The sequence below is a fragment of the Mus musculus genome, chromosome 11, assembly GCF_000001635.26.
Source record: "Mus musculus strain C57BL/6J chromosome 11, GRCm38.p6 C57BL/6J".
NCBI lineage: Eukaryota > Metazoa > Chordata > Mammalia > Rodentia > Muridae > Mus > Mus musculus.
The window spans coordinates 76,379,199-76,399,410 of record NC_000077.6 but is presented as its reverse complement, the minus strand read 5'-3'; the positions used below and the strand labels follow the sequence as shown (position 1 = coordinate 76,399,410).

General features: G+C 47.2%; 1 protein-coding gene across 1 annotated transcript in view; it reads left to right on the top strand.

The window, feature by feature from the left end:
• Positions 1–269: 269 nt before the first annotated feature.
• Positions 270–20,212, top strand: part of Nxn (nucleoredoxin) — a 141,916-nt gene continuing 121,973 nt past the window's right edge. The window contains exon 1 of the mRNA NM_008750.5: positions 270–710. Within this exon, the coding sequence (NP_032776.1) occupies positions 351–710 (360 nt within the window). The 5' untranslated portion in view covers positions 270–350. The remainder of the gene's footprint in view (positions 711–20,212) is intronic.

The window sequence follows — 20,212 nt, the reverse complement described above, 5'->3', positions numbered from 1 at the left end:
GGTTTAGCTCCTTTTGCAGCCTCGGAAAGCGCCAGTTCCGGGAGGATCGTTCTCCTGCCTTAAGTCCAGGCAATCTAGTCCTGGTGTAGAACTCGGGTCAGGTTTCTTACTTTAGCCACGTACCGGAGGCTCGCGCCAAGACGCCAGCTGCTAGGGACCTGCCTGCGCAGCGCGGGCCAGCCACGGAGGGGGCGTGGCTATGGAGGGGAGTGGCTGGGCGGCCCGGTGGGCGGGGCTCCCCTCTCAGCCTCCGCTGCCGCCGCTGCCTCCGCCCGCCGCGCGGACCAGCGAGCCGGTAGCTGTTGCGAGCCCACCCGCCCGCCCGCGTGCCGGGGCTGCGGTGGGCCAGGATGTCGGGCTTCCTGGAGGAGCTGCTGGGAGACAAGCTGGTGACGGGCGGTGGCGAGGAGGTGGACGTGCATTCGCTGGGCGCCCGCGGCATCGCGCTGCTGGGGCTCTACTTCGGGTGCAGCCTGAGCGCCCCCTGCGCGCAGCTCAGCGCCAGCCTGGCCGCCTTCTACGGTCGCCTGCGAGGGGACGCGGCGGCCGGGCCGGGGGCCGGGGCGGGGGCCGGCGCAGCCGCGGAGCCAGAGCCCCGGCACCGCCTGGAGATCGTCTTCGTGTCTTCGGACCAAGACCAGCGGCAGTGGCAGGACTTCGTGCGGGACATGCCATGGCTGGCGCTGCCCTACAAGGAGAAGCACCGGAAGGTGAGTAGCGCGGGCCCCGCGGCGCCCCCGGCCTGCAGGCGCGGTCCACGTTCTGGGAGCCAGCTGCTCGCCGCCCTCACCGGCTGTCCATAGGCCTGCCATCTCTATCTTGGCCCGCTCCCTCCTCTTGCCCCATCCAGGATCCTGTCGTGTTGAGGCGCTCGCGGCAACTCCTGGGTGCCAGTACCCAGCTGAGCCCACGCTGGGAAGTTTGACACCCCTCTGGTCCACGCGATGGGAATCGCGTAGGAGTGGCCGCTCTCTGCCCTCCCCACTCTACAACCCTTATCTTCCTCCTCTAGCCACTTGACTCCTCGCAGATACCTGTGGTGTGGGGGGTGGGGAGGGCACGAGCCCCCTTCCCATAATGCCTGCACCAGGAAGTTTCCTTTCTTTCCTAGAGAAATCTTGCCTTCCTGGGACCCCCTCCTCTGTGGCCAGGGACCCGGAGGCGGCTGCTGATCGGGGCTTTAGGAGAGAGGGGAGTTCACTCCTCTCCCCCTTTCTTCCCTTGCCCCCGCCCCGCCCCCTGGGCTGAGTTAGTGGCCACCGGGGAGCTTTTCATTGTCTGGCTGTCCAGCAATCTTCCCAGGCCCAGAACAGCCCGCGATCCTTGTACGTGCCATAGTTTGGTGGTGGGCTGACTTGGCACACTTCGAATTCGGTGCGGAACTGATCCCATCGGTGCAGATGAATGACAGCAAACGGCCCATCAGTTTGCTGATGAAATTAAGTTCGGGTTTCTGAGCGTATCTGTTGGGTGAAGACGTCTGTTTCAATAAAACCAATTCAAGACATTTTGCAATGAGTGCTAACAGGAAAAGTTTTGACGTGCCCTTGCTTAATTCGCGTGGCGAATGCAACGTATGACTCTGGCTCTTTCGTTTTCTGAGGAGCATCTTAGTTTATAGGGCACACAGGAGAAGGGCTATTCGGGGCATTTAGGTTCCTCCAGGGAGGGTGGTAACACATGCCACGTGTTCCTTTTATGTGTACAGAATCATGTTGAGACGCATGATTTAGACTTAGAGCAAAATAGGCTTATAATTTGATCCCAAAATGTCTTGAGTGTGTAAGCAATGTAAGGCACAGATGTGAGATTTAAAGTTTGAAATATAGTTTAAGAAATACAGTTGGTAAATTTAATATTGGGAAAACATCAGCCCACTAACCACACAGACGCGAGACTTTACATCTTAACTACTTTTTCAAGTTATTATGCTCCTACATGATTTATGTGTCTGCTAGGGTATGAATATGCACGACTAGTACTTTTTTTTTTTGCTTAAAAATATGGGAATCCTTTGTTTTCTTTTTGGTGGTTGTTGTGATGATCCTTTTGGGAAGGAATAATGTTCAGAAGTCATTTATTGAAAAAATATTTCATTGTCATGGCCTTTTTCTGTTGTAGACTAAAATCTGTTTAAAATAATATCCTTATTGGGCAATACAAATGATTTCTAGCTTTGGAATATATACACCAAATGGCAGAATGTTCCAGACTTATGTCCTATTGTAGTTTTTACAGAAGGGGAAATAAAATTTCTGGGCAATAAAAATAGGAAGCAAACTGAGATGTTTTAGAAATGTCTAATGTCTTTTGCCCCCAAAATAGGAGCGTGTTTGATATGACAATGGCTTCTTCTATCCTGGGTAACCCCTTTGCATGAAAGAACATGTTCTGTAGCCCTATCCTGCCCTGGCTGGTCCCACTCAGATGAACATCTGGATGACACAGGCCCAGCAGGATCTTATTTGAAAATACAGCTCAGCATGCTGGATGTGCCTAAGTCATAAGCCAGCATCTTAAACATTTATTTTCATTTTATTTATTCATTTATGTATGTATTCATTTATTTATATATTTTTGTGGTGCTAGGCATGAGATCTTTGCACATGCTAAGTAAGTGCCTTCCACTACCGAACTTCACGTCCCTGGCTTCCCAGATTTATTTTTTGTGCCATTTTCCCGAGTCTCGCCCTATAGCCCATTGGTTTCTTCAGCTCCAGAAACCCTCCTGTGAAAAAAAAAAAAAAAAGGAAAAGAAAACAAACAAACAAACAAACAAAGCCCGACGTGGTGGTGCACGCCTTTAATCCCAGCACTCGGGAGGCAGAGGCAGGTGGATTTCTGAGTTCGAGGCCAGCCTGGTCTACAAAGTGAGTTCCAGGACAGCCAGGGCTATACAGAGAAACCCTGTCTCGGGAAAGGAAAAAAAAAAAAAAAAAAACCTCCTGTGAGGGAAAGGGGCGGGCGACTTGGTGTCAGACCCAGGAATAATGTCCCGCTTTGTGGTGACATGTCAGGTAAAAAGGCCAAGTCGGTTTCTTGTAGAAAACATACTTGGGAATGGAAAAGGAAGTGTCCTCACTGTGAGAGGGGCCATTTCCCACCTTGAAACCAAAGAGGTATAAGACACATTCTCTTCTGTAACCAAGGCTTTGTCTTCTGCAGCTTGGAATCGAGATGCACAGAAATTGGTGAGTTCCCAATACCAACTCACCCCAAGAAAAGTGAAGAGAGAGGGCACCCCAGTACACGGCAGGCACCTGTGTGTGTGTGCGCGCGCGCGCGTGCACACGTGTGTTGATGGATCTGACTAGGCTGTTTCCCCAACTGTAAAAATAGATTTAAAGAAGGGCATTTGTTTTATACTGAAGGGAAACTGAAGTTCCAGATTACATTTTTTTTAAGTTCTCATTAACATTTGGTCTTTAAAAGCATTTGTGTGTTTCTTCCCATTGGGAAAACAAAGGATATGGTTCTAATTAGTTATTGGCTGGCATTTCTCTACAGAAAATTGAAAAATTATGGTGGGGAAAGAAAATGCTGTGTGGTATTTCTCTTTCTCTTCTTTTTATTAATTTCTCCTTTATATAGTAAGAAAGTCTGGGGATGACCATATATGTTCAGCCTGCATTCTTGTCTCACTCCCTCACCTCCGTTGGAGCTGTGAGAAAGCATGAGGTAAAGGGTCCTGGTGTTTCCCCCTCCTCTTTAATTCCTTATGGAACGTTGTCTTCCCTGTTTCTGTTTCTTTTAGTGGTAGGTCTAAAGTAATTGAAGCTTTTCTTCTTCCTTCCAGAACACACACATTATTATATAGCTGTATAGAAATTGTAATTAGATGATAATCAGACTTTGAGTGGATTTATGGGAGTGGCTCAGTCAGGAAGCCTGTAACCCTGAACTTAAGACGGTTGGGCTTGTTTTAATAAGTAGGCTAGTGGACGTTTTTTCAGATTTCTGTAGAGAGAGAACGTGATGAGCAGTTGGAAATTGGTGATGATTTAGACTTTCGAATTTGAGCTGTCTCTTTCGATGAATAAAAGTTCATTGTTGAAACTGGAGAATCTGGCTCCAGGATCAACTTAACGGTGTCGAGAGTGAACACCAGTTTTGGTCTTAAAGCCACAGGCCTTGGCTTTGCCTGGGTTGGGTGTCTAGTGGAGAGCGGTTGCTCATGGGTGCTTTGCCATCAGGGTGCAAACCACTGACCTCCCTCCACACAGGTGCATTGGGATTTGACTTGGTCTGTAGTGTTTTGAGGTCAGGATGGGAAAGTGTTAGGGTTGAGTGACGACTCTGGTCCAGCTCTTTGGTTACTTGTTTTGGACAGGTAAATGGAGTCTGCCTGGCTGGCAGAGTCGTAGCCTGGACTTCTCCCGAGTCACTTGGGCACTTTGGAGGTGACAAGCTCTGGTACCAAGCCAGTCTTCAAGCTCCCTGTCCTCTGGTCTTCCTCGTCCTCTGCCTTAGACTGAGAGGGAGCACTGACATGATTCTGGCCTTGCTTCTTACTCCCTTTCAAGGCAGTGAGTGCAAGATGCCAAAAAGGATGTGGCTTTGAATATTGGGGGCTCTTGCCTGCTTCCTATAGAGTCTCAACCAGTCGGGACAGGCTCTCACTGGGGACTGTGTTTCCATTTGAATGGGCTAATAAAAGGCAACAGTCCAGCAAAAGCAATCAGAGCTGTATTCTGGAGAGGCTCTTCCGTCTTTCATCATTTATAATGTGTGTTTTAATCTGATCTTCTCTGTGTAATGAAATAGTCTAGTGGCTAAAAATCGAAGTTCTTTGTTTTTTGTTTTTTTTTTTTTTGTCTGAGATCTGCCATTTTTTAGCTGTGTGTCCTGTGTAGGATACTCTGCATCTCTGTGCCGTAGGTCCCTCATTGTAAAATTGGGATAATAGCACCTGCCTCATAGGATTGTTGTAGGGTCTGTATGATATGCATACTCAATAAGCGCTGCTATCATTTATTAACAAATTGTTACAACATTGAGTAATCTGTTATTACAAACCTGTTGTGAGGGCTTTCTTCTTCCTCTTTTTCTTTCTTTCTCTTTTTTTTTGGTTTTGGTTTTGGTTTTTCAAGACAAGGTTTCTCTGTGTAACCCTGGCTGTCTTGGAACTCCCTCAGTAGACCAGACTAGCCTTGAACTCAACAGAGGTCTGCCTGCCTCTGCCTCCCCAGTGGCCACCACCTGGTGGTTCCTTTCTTAAGATCCCACTGTAGCCCAGAAGGGTCTTGAACTCACCACAGGGTTGAAAAGGACTTTGAAGTTCTCACCCTTCAGTCTTGGCCTCCTGGTGCTGGGATTACAGGCATGCATACCTGGTCCTGTCTATGTGGTACAAGCGAGAAACGTGAGGCTTACAGCATGCTAGGCAAGCACCCCACCAACTGCTCTATCATCTTTGATGTATTTTTAAGACTTTTCTGAACTACCACTTATACTGTGTGTCTTAGTCAGGGTTTCTATTCCTGCACAAACATCATGACCAAGAAGCAAGTTGGGGAGGAAAGAGTTTATTCAGCTTACATTTCCGCATTGCTGTTCATCACTAAAGGAAGTCAGGACTGGAACTCAAGCAGGTCAGAAAGCAGGAGCTGATGCAGAGGCCATGGAGGGATGTTCCTTGCTGGCTTGCTCAGCCTGCTTTCTTATAGAACCAAGATTACCAGCCCAGAGATGGTCCCACCCACAAGGGGCCTTTCCCCCTTGATCACTAATTGAGAAAATGCCTTACAGTTGTATCTCATGGAGGCATTTCCTCAATGGAAGCTCCTTTTTCTGTGATAACTCCAGCTGTGTCAAGTTGACACAAAACTAGCCAATACACTGTGTAAGGGGGTACAGTGAAGGAGTTCAGGGAACTGCCCTGTAAGAGCTAACTAACCAGGGAAGAGAAAGATTTGGTTGACTGCAACTGCATAAGCAAATGAGGGTCTGATAACACTGGAGAGACCCAAAGACACTCGCCTGCCCTACACCTGCCGCCACAGGGACTGATCCTCGCAGCCTAAGCTTGGCAAAGGCTGTCAACTCAAAGACGATCAGGCACCATCAGGGAAGAAAGCATGAATGTTGTAATTGTTTTGTGATTTGACAAAGCTCTCTGGCTGACTCTAGTCACAGAGTCTAGACAGTGAGGAGATGCTCTTTCAAGTGGGGAATGGACAGTGGACCGTTGGGAGTGGTTGCGTCCCTTCCCTGTTCTGGAATGCTGTAGCAGAGGCTGGATTAACCCCGCCTTGCAGGTGACGGCTGTGCACGCTCTCTCCTTCATTGGTTTGTCTTCCTGTTCGGGTTGGAGTGTGAACCAGAGCACAGAGCAAGGTAGCGGATGTTGAAGTTAGGACCACTGGTTTCTCTCTCCCTGATTTCTCTTCAGCCTTCCGTCTCGCGCTTCCTTTTGGTAGGAGGCCTGTTTTAATATTTGCACAAATTGGTAGAAGGTCGATCTGTGCTGTATATAGCTGGGGTAGGGAAGAGAGGGTCCCTTGGTGTCTTTTTTCTTTCTTTCTTTTTTTTTTTTCTAACTGAGCTTGAGGATCCTGGGGCTCCAGCCGATCCTGTTCTGAACGAGGTGTGGCTCCTGGCCACACAGCTTCCTTGGGGAGAGAGTGTAGACTTGGCGTAGGCTGTGTTTTCTTTCTTCACAGTCTGAATTCCCAGTGGTACCCCATGTTAACCACCAGGGTGCTTAGCTTTCTGCATCTCATTAATCTGTCATTATGCATAGTCAAAGGCACTCAAGGAAAATGGATCTGAATTTAGAATCCCGAGAACCCTCAAGTTCTCTCGTACTCTTAAATCTTGCCGTGATTTTCAAAGTTGTGGGGAATTTTTGAATGTCCAGAGCCACGCTCTGTTATCTTCTACAGCTCACTTCCTGAAGGTGCTGGGGTCTAGCTATTCTGACCTGTTGAGTAGCTGGGATCTCCAACCCCATCTCTCCATCCCTGGATCCCTGGGTACTGAGTTAGTTACATTTCCTGTCGATCATAGCCTAACAGCTGCCTTCTCTGGGGCTCCCTGCCTCTAGTCTCAAATCATTTTTTCAAATCAGAACATTTCACTTGATCTATGCAACCATCCTTTTAAAAAACAAATACCTTTTCAGTCATCCATCCACTGGTACATTGCCCTGCGGTCACACAATGCATGCTGGGTACGGTCCTGTTTAACCAGGTGAGACCTTGGACCAGCGACATGTGTGTGCTGCTTTGCTGAGGTGTCATAATATTTCTAAACGTCAGCTCACCGTTTCTATACTCCACCTCTTGTGTACCAGCAGCAAACCACCCTCAGATGAGCCCGAGACATTCCTCAGCCACGGTCTCCAGCAGGACCTCTGTAAGCCTTGCCAGAATGGAATGACGAGCTCGGAAATGCAGTTCTGGGCTGGAACGGTGTGGCTCATCTAACAGTCACAAGGCTTTGGGTCAAGCCCCAGTGCCCCTGCATTCCCTGGAAAGAAGAAACAGCTTCCCAATCCTGAATCTCACGGATGAGGAATCCTCTGGCCCTTCAGAGCTTTGGCAGTCAAGTCCAAAGCCCGACTGCTCATCTCTCACTCCGTGATGATACAGGACTCTCCCTCCATCTTTTGCATTTCTGGGCTCTGCCAAGTTCTTCTTCCATCTGCCTGGGGTTGGAGCTTCCTGGTATCCCTGCCTTTAGACGCTTTCCTGTCTCTATCAACTTATGTTAACTAATTAACTATCTTTAAAAAAAAAAAAAGATTTATTTATATGGGTACACTGCAGATGTCAGACACACCAGAAGAGGGCATCAGATCCCATTACAGATGGTTGTGAGCTACTATGTGGTTGCTGGGAAATGAACTCAGGACATCTGGAAGAGTAGTCAGTGCTCTTAACCTCTAAGCCATTTCTCCAGGTCCTCTCCCACTTCCCCCCTTTTTTTAAGCAAAAAAAAATTTTTTTTTTTTACCAGAAGAGGGCATCAGATCCCATTAGAGATGGTTTGTGAGCCACCATGTGGTTGCTGGGAATTGAACTCAGGACCTCTGGAAGAGCAGTGGGTGCTCTTAACCGCTGAGCCATCTCTCCAGCCCCTAATTAACTTTTGGTATGCTTCGTGGCATGTGGAAGACAACTTGTGCCGGTTGGTTCTTGCTTCCCTTTGTGTGGGGCCTGGAGTTGGACCTCGGCTTGTCAGACTTGTGATAGCCATTACCCTCTGAGACATCTTGTCAGCCCTATTGTGTTTCATGAGGTTCCCTCTTATCAGTTTCTTTAAGGTTGTCATCTTCAGTCAATGAGTTTTACAGGTCTCCTCATCACTTCCCTCAGTAACTTACTTAAAATCCCATGCGAAAGACCCTCACCGGATATGTGGCAAGCCCCAGCTTTTCTGTGCGTGCCTCATTACTTTCACACGTGTCTCTAGCAGCAGCCGTCTGCAGGTGTAGTGTGGTATCTCCTTTAGCAGCAGCACCGGTCTGTGGGTGCAGTTCGGTATGTGCAGTGCGGTACGTGCAGTGCTGGTATCTCCTGTCCCTTTTTCCTCTAGACAGACTGTTCTTGAGCTCCCACACATTGTTTGTTTGTTTATTCACTTCGAGATGGGTCTCTCACCATAGCCCTGGCTCTTCTGGAACTTGCTCTGAAGACCAGGCTGGCCTTGTACTCACAGGGATTCACCTGCCTCTGCTTCCTGAGCGTTGTGAGTAAAGGCGTGTGCTAGCTACCGTTGCCTGCCTGGCTGCTGCCGCAGATCTTACGCACAGGTTTTTGAAAGATTTCCTAGTGTTTTCCATCAGACAGTAAGCTCTGTGAGGACAGAATCCAAATGAAGGGAGAGGTAGGGGGATCCGTGCCAGGGGCTGGAAAACAGGGCGATGTCATAGAAAGCAGGTGTGTGGCTTTCAGATTGATAACTCATGGTGGTTTTCAGATCTCGTGGATTGAAATATATATGCACTTTTGCCAGGTGTAGTGGCACACACCTTTAATCCCATCAGAGGCAGGCGGATCTCTGAGTTCGAAGCCAGCCTGGTCTACAGAGCAAGTTCTAGGACAGCCAGGGCTACACAAAGAATAGACTGTACAGTTTGTAGGTTTTTTATTTTTGCTGTTATTGTTTGTTTGTTTTAGCTTTTGTTTGTATTTTGGATTTTTGTTTCTTTCTCTTTTTTAAGGAGAGGGCTCACCCCAGCTGGCCTTGAACTCTGGATTCTCTTGCCTCTGCCTCCTGGAAGCTGGAATTCCCTTCTTATTCTTTTTGTTTGTTTGTTTGTTTTTTGAGACAAGGTCTTAATGTGTAGCCCCCAAGTGGCCTAGAACCTACTGTGCAGACCAGTATGGCCTTGAACTCACAAAGATCAGCCTGCCTCTGCTTCCCGCCTCCGTCGTGCTGGGATTAAAGATGTTTACCAGACTATGCAGCTTTTTTTCTAATTTAATTTTTTTATGGGTGTGGGTGTGGGCAATGTGTGTATGCAGGAGCCCCTAGAGGTCAGAGGAGGGCATTGGATCCTCTAGACCTTGAGTTATAAACAGTTGTGAGCTGCCTTGTGGGCACTGGGAATTGAACCAGGTCCTTCTACAAGCAACTGCTCTTAACTGTTTGAGTCATAATGAGCTTTAAAGTGTGTGTATGTGTGTGTGTGTCTGTCTGTGTCTGTGTGTTTGTGTATATGTGTGTGTGTGTGTGTGTGAGAGAGAGAGAGAGAGAGAGAGAGACCAGAGGTCAAACCTAGGACCTTGCTCACTCTAAACAAATAGTACCTCTGAGCTTAATAAGGAGAGTCAGTAGCTTCTTGTGCCCTGTAATTCCATGTTCAAAAATAGGAAAAAGCATGGCTCTCCCTTTTTGAAATGTTGACTTAGTGCATTAAAATAGTCTCATACTCAGACCTGTCATTTGAAGCCTCTCTGCTTCATAAATGCATTGCATTTCTCTATCACCCTTCTTCCCAGGAACTCAGACTGCCTGTCTAGTCCCTCCGCCAGCTACTGGTAATCAGTGTGGTTGACATTTCACTTTAAACATTTCCAAGTACGAGTACGCTAAGAGTCAGAGAATTAAAGTCAAGAGAACCAGTGATGAGTTCTGGGTTGTCCGTGCTGGAGTTCCAGGGTCTCAGTGCTGGGTGAAAGTTTGGCTGACCTCTCTTAAATTTGAGTCTTTACTTTTTTGTTTGGGACAATGTATCTTGAAAAGCATTTACATCAAACCTGCTTCATGCTGGGGCTGGGGGGGGCGGGGGGGGGGGAGGCAGGCTGGTGTGTGTTCCATGTGAGCTCCCTCCAAGCGTGCACGGAGCACTCTGAGATGAGACAGCCCAGTCTAACCACTTAACACATTTGCTACTGGTTGGCAAGGCGGGAGAACTCAGCTGTCTTCTGCCCTTTACATGGTGGTGATTTCTAAGCCCCCTCCCTCCCCCTCTCTTTTTAATGATTTGAGTCTTGGTTTTTTTTTTTTTTTTTTTTTTTTTTTTTCCTTTTGGTTCAGCCAGTGACGTGCCCCCAACTCCCCTTCATCCTATGCAGAGCCTGCAGGGCTTTTGTTCAGTCACAAAATCGAACCTCAGGTGTCCTGTGGAGATCTAGGACTACATCAGTCCTCCTCTTTATGAAGCTTTCAGTAAACGGCTGCTCCAACTTCCGGTGAAAGCTCAAACGTGTGCCCTTCGCTTTGTGACAAGGGAGAGGTATAGTAACCACATGTCGCCCTCCACAGTTCTGCTACAGGGCAACCCTGCCATGGAGATGTTTGTTCTGGGGCATCTGTGATTAAAAGCAAATGTAAATATTCTGCTGCTCTTAACTCTCGGGCCAGAGAGACGGTGTATTTTTTTTTTCTCGGTATGAGCTATCCATCAGAAAAACCCTCTTTCAGAAACAGTTTTAAACTTAACATTCGGCTTCCCTATCTATTGACTCTGTCACCCTCTCTTCCCATTCCCCACTCGACTTTCTATAGAGATGCCAAGTACAGATAAGTCTAAGCAACGTTTCCATGTTGTTACGGTTGCTTTCATCCTGGGTTGGTCCTGAAGAGTCACAAAGCAGGGTGTGCCGAGGGCTGCAGCACTGTGGGAAGGCTCTCTGCTTTCTTTGGAGAATTTTCTCCAGGTTCACTCCACTCTACAGCTTTTATTTCTGGGGGAGAAGAGGGAAGGTCAATATCGCTGTCATAAAAATCTGAATGGCTCTAGTCAGCTCAGAATCCCAGAGAGGTCACCTTCTTCCCCTTTAAACCCATTCAGGTAAAGAGAGTTTTCACTGGATCAGACTTCCCGATCTGTTACTCATTTCTCAGGGTTTAGTGTGAAAGCTAAAGATTGGGCTGAACAACTCACAGCAGGACCCTGAGAGCTGTGGAGGGGCGTGGATGTGGGTGTGGCATTACATGCCTGTAACTGCCAAATTCATTTACACCCATGGACTTTCAGAAACGTCCCATCATTACAAATGAGTCTTTAAAATATAGTACCTAGCAAGTGAAGAGAGAAGATAGACTCGGGGTCCAGGGTCCTTAAAGTCTGTGTCCCAGCTAGTCCACTTGCTAGCCCAGGGACTTCAGAGCTCTGAAGTCACTTACAGGGTTTCTGTGTCTCAAGTTTCCTAATCAGTGAATGCAGGTAGCTGTACCCATTGGGTACATTGGGGTGTTTCTGAGGCTGAAATGCATTAATGTGCAAAGGTGGTATGAATAGTAGCTAGCATGGAGTGGGTGCCACGTGTTTGTCCCAGGCACTTAATATAAGCTCATTCTATCCTTTATGCTTGTTCTGATTCTAGGAGGGAGGGGTTCTCACCTTTATATTTCTTTAAACACCCTTCCTCTTTCCAGAGCATCTTTCCTCCTTCCTTTGCATCTAGTAGTCTCTCACAATCCCTAGTTTCTCTTTGGTTTCTTTCTAGGACAGTGACTATGGCTTGTTTCTTGTTGTTTTGGTGACATATTGATATTTTTGTGTATATGGGGGGATTGGACTCAGGGCCTCATTTGTGTTAAGCACAGACTGTATACCTGGCCTCTATTTTTATTTTAAAAGGAGATTTATCTACTTTTTATTTATATGTATGTGTGTCTGTGAGCATATGACTTGTGGGTGCAGTTGCACACAGAGGCCAGAAGAGGGCATTGGGCCCCTTGGAGCTAGAGTATAGGCATTTCTGAGCCCGTTGATGTTCTGGGATCCAGATTCCAGTCCTCTGGAAGGACCACTAGTGCTCTTAACTGCTGAGCCATCTAGCTAGTACTTCATATTGAAATTTCAAATTTTCAATGTGACTGTATTTCCAGACCATGTCTATGATAATTCAATCAAATACTCAGTTCTATTGAGTGGGTCTTATTTCCTCTTTCACACTGGGAAAGAGTAGAAGTAGAAGAGCATCTGGGCACATCCCTCTTGTTACTTATCTATAAACTTTTTATCATAGCAGTCTTTACATATCAAGTAGGTAAAAGAAAGTGGGTCTAGAGAGATGGAGAAGCACTTGCCTCATACGCACAAGGACTGGGGATGGTTAGCAGCACTGCAGAGAGCTGGGGTCGCGGGCCTTGCCTGTATTCCCTGTGCCGGGAAGGTGGTTTGTGGGCCAGCCAATTAGCAGAATTAGCAATCCCAGATTCTGTGAGAAACTGTCTCAAAGAAATAAGGTGTTGAATAATTGGTGAGGGTACAGAATATTCACTGCTAGCTTCCACGTGGATGGGCATACACACACACACACACACACACACACACACACACACACACACTGACACACAAGAACACACACAACAAGACAGTGAATTGTCATGTCAAAAAAAAGTTGTGGGACTGGAGAGATGGCTCAGCGGTTAAGAGCACTGACTGCTCTTCCAGAGGTCCTGAGTTCAAATCCCAGCAACCACATGGTGGCTTCCAACCATCTGTAATAGGTTCTGATGCCCTCTTCTGGTGTGACTGAAGATGGCTACAGTGTACTCACATAAAATTTTAAATCTTGGGCTGGAGAGGTGGCTCAGTGGTTATGAGCACTGACTGCTCTTCCAGAGGTCCTGAGCTCAATTCCCAGCAACCACATAGTAGCTCACAACCATCTGTAATGGGGTCTGATGCCCTCTTCTGGTGTGTCTGATAATAGCTACAGTGTATTCATATACACAAAATAAATAAATCTTTTAAAAAATTTAAATCTTTTTTTTAAAGTTGTGGAAGTTTTCATTGTTTGTACTCAGTGTACGTGGTATTTATTTTGCGGTATAAGGAGGCTCCATACAGTCATCACAGCCCACCCTCTTCCTTCCCCACTTCTGTTCATCCCCTATTGTATAAGCCATTATGCTCACACAGTGACACTCATACCCCCTGGGCAATCTCCCCAGCTCTTGCATTGGCTTTTCTGATAATCACATATCCCCCCCCCCCCCTGGTGACCTTTTAGTCACCCAGGATCCTGGGGTCTTTGCTAGCAGTCAGGTGCCTGGACAAATGAGGGTGGAGTCCAGTTTCTCAGAGCTCTCATTTTCAAGAGTCAGTTTAGATGTCGTCAGTTTCTATAGTCTGTGGAGATCATTGTGTTTGTGGATACGCCCACTACATTAACCAGAGCCCCTCCCCAGGTTTGGGTTATGTGTGATCAGCCTGCCTGACAGCCTGGGTGACAGACTCCCGGGACATAGAGACCCTCTTCCAGGATAACTGTGGTCTGACTCTCCCTTGGTTAGCTTGTCCGCTACGGGAGAGCCTCGGAGTTCTTTACCTTCTCTCTCTTCAGGAAAGTTGGTGTAAAAGGACTTGTACTTGGTAAACCCACGTTTGCTCCTAAGTGACCACCTCCCATGAGGTCAGTGAATAAGCTGTAGTGAATTCGCTGAAGGGCCGATGTCAAGTTCACCAGCCTGTGGTTTGTAGGATCTGCCCCCTGGAAGGTCTGTGTACCTTCCCTTCCCTCTGTTGGTTTCGGGTCACAACAATGGCTGGCAACCTCACTACACCTTTTTCTTCCTCTTGGCTCTAAGTCTCACCTAAACGGAGCAGCATTGCTGGGCCTGAGGGGCATACAGGCCACACTAGTATGTTCGGTTTCTGTAGGGGACCTTGCACCCAAGTCCACACATACTTGGTAGTGGTGTGAATTGAGGGCGCTCCATTATTGAGGAGGCCCAGAGCCTGTGCTTTCTGAGGGCCATGTGGCAACACAGAATGCCTTATCCCAACCCCAGAGCCCTGTTTCATCTGCTCATTAGAGCGCTAAAGAGCCTGAAGGAGTCTTTCCTCACTGCCCCCTCCCCAGGCTGAGAATCCCACTGGCTAATTAAGTGTGGCATTTACTTTCAGAATGAGCTAGCAGTAGATGCCAGACCTTAACAAAGAGATCTGGGGCCCTGTGGTAGAAAGGCTTGCTTTTCTTAATATTTGACTTTTTAGGACAGATCAGCCCACTTATTTTGAGAATTTTTATCCTATTTTGAAATGGATTTATTTTCTCCCTAACTATATTTGCCCATTTATGACTGCCCATATAATCCCAGTATTTCGGAAGTGGAGGCAGAAAAAGCAAGAGTTGAAGGCCACTGTGAGCTACTTAACAAAACGTTTTTTTGCTAACACAAAAACAACAGAAAAAGATTACAAACGACTCTCTCAGATCCGGTAGAGTTTGGCACTGAGGACTCCTGACTGCTCAACGTTAGGCCTGGGATGTCTTGGAATTAAGTGCCCCAAAGCACTTTCCAAGGAAATGAAATTTCCTCAGTTTGTACAAGGCCCCCAGACCCCACCCTTGGACACATTGCTCTAAGCCTGTACAAATGTTCTTAAGAGTAAAGTACTACTTAATACCACTTGGACCTCCTGCTTTTCTCTAGGACTTAGGAAAAGCTTGTGCTTGCGGAGACCGGCAGAACGCTGCCTTTGTAGCCCCTGGCTGGCAGCAATTCCTGGCATCATCCAGTGAGTTCTGCCGAAGAGCCAGACTCCGTAATTCCAGACCAATTCCAGGTCTCCCTAGGACCAAGACCTGGTTTGCCTTCATTAGGAAGATGGGATTTATCTGTCTGTATCTAGCACAAGTAACAGGCTTTCTGCTGACTGTGAACATTAAAAGCCACTTAGACCCCTGGATTTAGCATAGGAACGTCTTTCCATTGGCAAGGGAGAGCGAGCCTTTCAGTTTTTAATCATAAAATCAGACTCTTCCCCCAAACAGGCAACGACAATAGTGTTTTGCACTCTTCCAGGAAAAATTATACATATTTGTTGCCTATAGAAATGTGTGTGCCTATGTGCCTATTGCACAACGGACTGCATTTGGAATCAATCTGTTTTCTTGAAGGGAACTACATTAAAACATTCTGGTCTTGGAATGTGACTCTCTGGTAGGCTACTTGGCAGGTACATCCCCAGTCCTGAATTCAACCCTCAGTAGCACACAAACAAAACCCAGTGATGGTGGCACATAAAACCTGCATTAAATACAGCAACAGCACTAATCACAGCCCAAATACGAGGAAAGGCACACAGGGAAAAGATTCCAACTGTCACTGCTGGCCACAGTCTGCCTCCCCCGCCACCATTACCGCAGTGTCTCTTCAGTGGCATTTTGGATATCTGCAAACAAGTGTGTGTGCATGAAGCTTTTCTATACATACTTTTGAGTGGTTCTCATGTACTATTATTTTATTTATTTAGAGACAGGGTCTCACTATGTCTCCTTTACTGGCCTAGAACTTGCTATGTAATGCCAGGCTGGCCTTGAGCTCTCAGAGACCCACCTGCCTCTGCCTCCCAAGCTCTGGGATTAGAGGTATTCATTCACTAGCACATCCTGCTATTATAATTGTTTTCCCAGTTTGTTTTTGTTTTGTTTTCCCGAGATGGGGTTTCTTTGTGTAACAGCCCTGGCTGTCCTGGAGCTCACTTTGTAGACCGGGCTGGCCTCAAACTCAGAAACCCACCTGCCTCTGCCTCCAGAGTGCTGGGATCAAAGGCGTGTGCCAGCATTGCTCAGCACCATTATAATTTTTGACTGTAATAACAGGCAGTTGATGGAGACAAAAAGCGAGTCCTTTGTAGCTTTGATGTCTGCCCTCACACAGACCTGCACACGAACTGACGGAAGCGCAGAACCCCAGGACCACCACTGTGATTAGCAGTAAGACCTAGAGTGGGGTGCTTCGCAGGCAGGTACACTAGCCGGAGCGCTTTGAAGGCAGTTTTCCACTCCTCCATGAGAGCTCCTCCCAGACTGACACAAAGCAATGAAACTCCCACTGCCTGTTTGAATTCAGAAGTTCACTTTCTAAAGCCCCAGTTCAGACTCATCCAGGAACAAAAGATTTCCCCACGCTGGGCACTCATTATGCCTGGCCTTCTATGGCAGCTGGTGTCAGGTAGCCTGTATTTAATCCAGACTTGATGTGCTCAAGTATACTGTGTTTTCAGAAAACCCAGCACCCTTCAAAGCTGAAGTCATGAAAGAGGAAAATGAAGAGGCATATCTTTCCGTTATTGAAGGCTCTTGGTTTTCGGGGTCTGGCGCTCATAGTGTAATTTCTTCGGCTCAGAGCCCCTCTCCCCTGCCGTCTTAGGAATGTATCTGTTGCTTTGAGAAAAATGTACAAGGATTACATCAAAGCCTTCTTACGGAAGATTGAACATCTTCCCCTTTCCCGGGAACATTCCTCATTCTCTTCTGCATGAAGTAGCTGAGAAAAGCTAAAATTAATTTTCTTATGGGTCATGGTGCCGGGTTGCTTATGAAAGAATGAAAGGGTTGCCCTGGGAGTGTTTATTAAATAGACAGAGAAGAGCAGTTATGAAAGGTGAACTTTGCAGACACCCGGTGAATTGTAAAATGGGACGTGCACAGCAAGCAGAGAACCTGAAATCCTATCCCCAGCACCCCTAAACTGCTGGGCTTGGTGGCCCATGCCTGTTGGTTTAAGGATGGGAAGAGTTAGTCCGCTTAGATTGAGCCCTGAGTGCAGATTTAGTGTGCAGTCCGCAGGACAGAACAAAATGGGGATGGCGCTCACCTCAGCCTGCCCTAACTCTAGGACAGCGTTCCTTTGTAAACAACAGTAAGACACTGGAAATACTCCAAATGATCACCAGCCACAGAGCACCTCCATAAGTCACCATACCTCAGAATGGTCTGGAACAACCATTAAAAACAGAGGCTTTGCTGGACTGTGGCCTTCTGTGTTGTGCAGAAAGGCAAGACTCCAGATTATATATATAACACAATTCCAGCATGGTATTAAACAGATACTTTAAAAAAAGAAGATTTATTTCTTTATTACATGTAAGTACACTGTAGCTGTCTTCAGACACCCCAGAAGAGGGTGTCAGATCTCATTACAGAAGGTTGTGAGCCACCATGTGGTTGCTGGGATTTGAACTCAGGACCTTCAGGACCTTCAGTAGAGTAGTCAGTGTTCTTAACCGCTGAGCCATCTCTCTAGCCCTAAACAGATACTTTAAAAAAAAAAGATTGAAGTAACTATGCCAGACAGCTTGTTGTCAGGATGGTGGCATCTATGGGAAGTGGGTCTCTGATTTCCAGATGTTTTGAATAGAATTGGTTTTATGATTAAAAAAAAAAAAATCCATGTATGTGAAGAAAATAAAGTGTTCCTTTCCAGAAAAGGCTTGCATCTCATCTGCGGAGCTTGGCAGTAGTAGTTTGCTCTTTTCCAGATAGCTAGCGGTTGAGGAGCCACGCCCATCCATGCCGCTCACAGAGCAAAGGATCATGGGGGCACTGGGATGGAGCACCAGCTTGAAGGCACGGACTTCAAGAAAGCCTTCTGGAAAGAATAACTTGAAGGTGACCTTTTCAAACGAGGAGGAGGGTAGCCCAGTGGATTAAGAAAGAAAGATGTTCCCGATATAAATAACCACGTGGGATCGGAGGGGAAAGCTGAGACGAGAAGGTTCATCTGATCCTGGTAGACAAAGTACCTCTGCAGTGGAGGAGGTGATGTGAGCTTGCAGACGGCTGAGGGACACGGCTGTCTGCCACCAATGGGAACCGTTTTGCCTTCTTTGGGAAGCATTAGCTCTGTTGTCAGAGCTGCTAAGAACACATGTGGGGAGGTGTGATTTTGTGGGTGAGGAGTCTCTGAAACAGTGGTCCTTGCTCAAGGCCTGTCTCAGGCTTAGTTCTGGGCTCGGGATAAGAAAGATCTAAAGTGCAGACGTACCCCAGAATAAGGCACAGATGCTTTGGGGACCAAGGAGACCACCCTCAAGGGCTGCGGAGATGGCTCAGTGGATAACATGGAAACCTCAGTCCACATCCCCAGCCCTGCATCAAAGCTGGGCTTAGTGACGGAGACCTGCTACTTCAGCGTTGTGGGGCAGAGACAGGCAGATTTCTAGAGCTCTGTGGTCAGTTGGTGACCCCACAAAGGGAGAGTCTGTGTTTTAAGACTTGAGCAACATACAACATAGACTTCATCCAAGGAGTGAGGTTTAACATTAAAGTTTAACGACATAGACTTGTCTGATTGTGTGTGTTTAATCATAATTAAACACGTGTATAGTATTGGGCAATGTTACCACTGAATGCTACTCTGGAAGCATGTTGAGGGCTGTGTAGCAATCCTTTATTTTAATAAACTAATGGGTTAATTAATTAATATAGATTTTTTTTGAGACAGGGTTTCCCTGGTTAGCCCTGGCTGACCTGGAACTTGATTTTTAGACTAGGCTGGCCTCGCACTCACATCGACCTGCCTTCCTCTGCCTCCCGAGGGCTGGGACTAAAGGCGTGCGTTAACACTCTCACAATACTCTGCTTTTACCATCGAGGAAACTGAGGCTCAGAGAGCAGATGGAGGCCACCTGGCTGAGGTTCTGGCTCTTCTTATTGTCTGCTGAGTGGTATTGCTTAGCATCTATCCTAAGAGCCCTTTAAAAAAAAAAAAAAAGATCCACGGGGTATCTGAGTGGTTGCCAGATTTTCTTTTGTTCACAGGCTAGAGAGATAAGCTCACTGAGGGGGGAGCGGGGAGCAGCACAGGGCTTTTTCCCATGTGAGTTTATGTGTCCAGATCTCTCGAAAATGGGACACTTTCCTGGTCCCAGGAGCCTTTTCCTGAGAGCGAGGCGGCCTTCCTGTGGCAAGGCCAGGGTCAGGCTGGGGACACAGGTCAGACCTCCTACGTGGAATGCCTCAAGTGGCTGTAACTCATGCAGAGAAAACAAACATGTTTCCGCTCTGTACAACAGCACAGCGTTCTTCAGGACAGAGCCCAGGCTTCGAGATGTACAGACAGGGATGTAAAAAGAGCCAGGTGCTTCACTGTGAGTCCAACACATTGTCATGAGAGAAGAAGTTCCACACAGATGGCCCAGTGGCCCATCAGGAAGGGAGAGGATACGCTATCCTGCTGCCTGTCCAGGCAGTTTGCACCCTTCCTGTGTTTTGTTGAGAGATAGCTGTGACCCAAGAGAACCCTTGGCACTGGTCCCTGGACCTGAGGTCACGGGAACTTGGCCTCTTGCTTTCAGGAGGTCTTTCCAACCTGAGCAGGAACATAGGGAAACAGGAATTTAACACATTGGCCTGAACTCAGGCCTTTGAAAGGGGGCTGTGGAGTCACACTTGTGACTTTATGGGGCATGATGGATATAGATGTTCTGAAACTTAGAGTTCAAATCCATTCCAAAGCCAATTCTTACTATTTTATTTGTAGGTAGAGTCTTATGTAACCCAGCCTGGCCTCAAACTTGCCTTATAGTTGAGTGTAACCTGGGACTCCTATTATTCTGGGGTTACAGATGTGTGCTGTTATCCCCTGATTTATGGAGCGCTAGGAGTTGAACTCTAAGCATCACGTATGCCAGGCAAGCACTCTGTCAACTAAGTTTCATCTCTGCTTCCCTAAAGCCAGTTCTTTGTTTCTTTTTAAGATTTTTTTTTAGGGGGGTGCTAGGTGTGGTGATGCACACTTTAATTCTGGCACTTGGGAGTCAGATCTCTGAGTTCAAGGTCAGCCTGGTCAACATATCGAGTTTTAGGACATCCAGGCTACGGTAGAGAGACCCGTTCTCAACTCCCTCCCCAAATTATTTTTAATTGTGTATGTATGTGTGTGGCTATGTCTATGTGTATAGGGGTATGTGCACATGAGTATTTATTCCTGCAGAGGCCAAAAATGTCAAATTCCCTTGGAGTTGGAATTGTAGGTGGTTGTAAGCCACCCTGTGTGGGTGCTGGGAACCAAACTT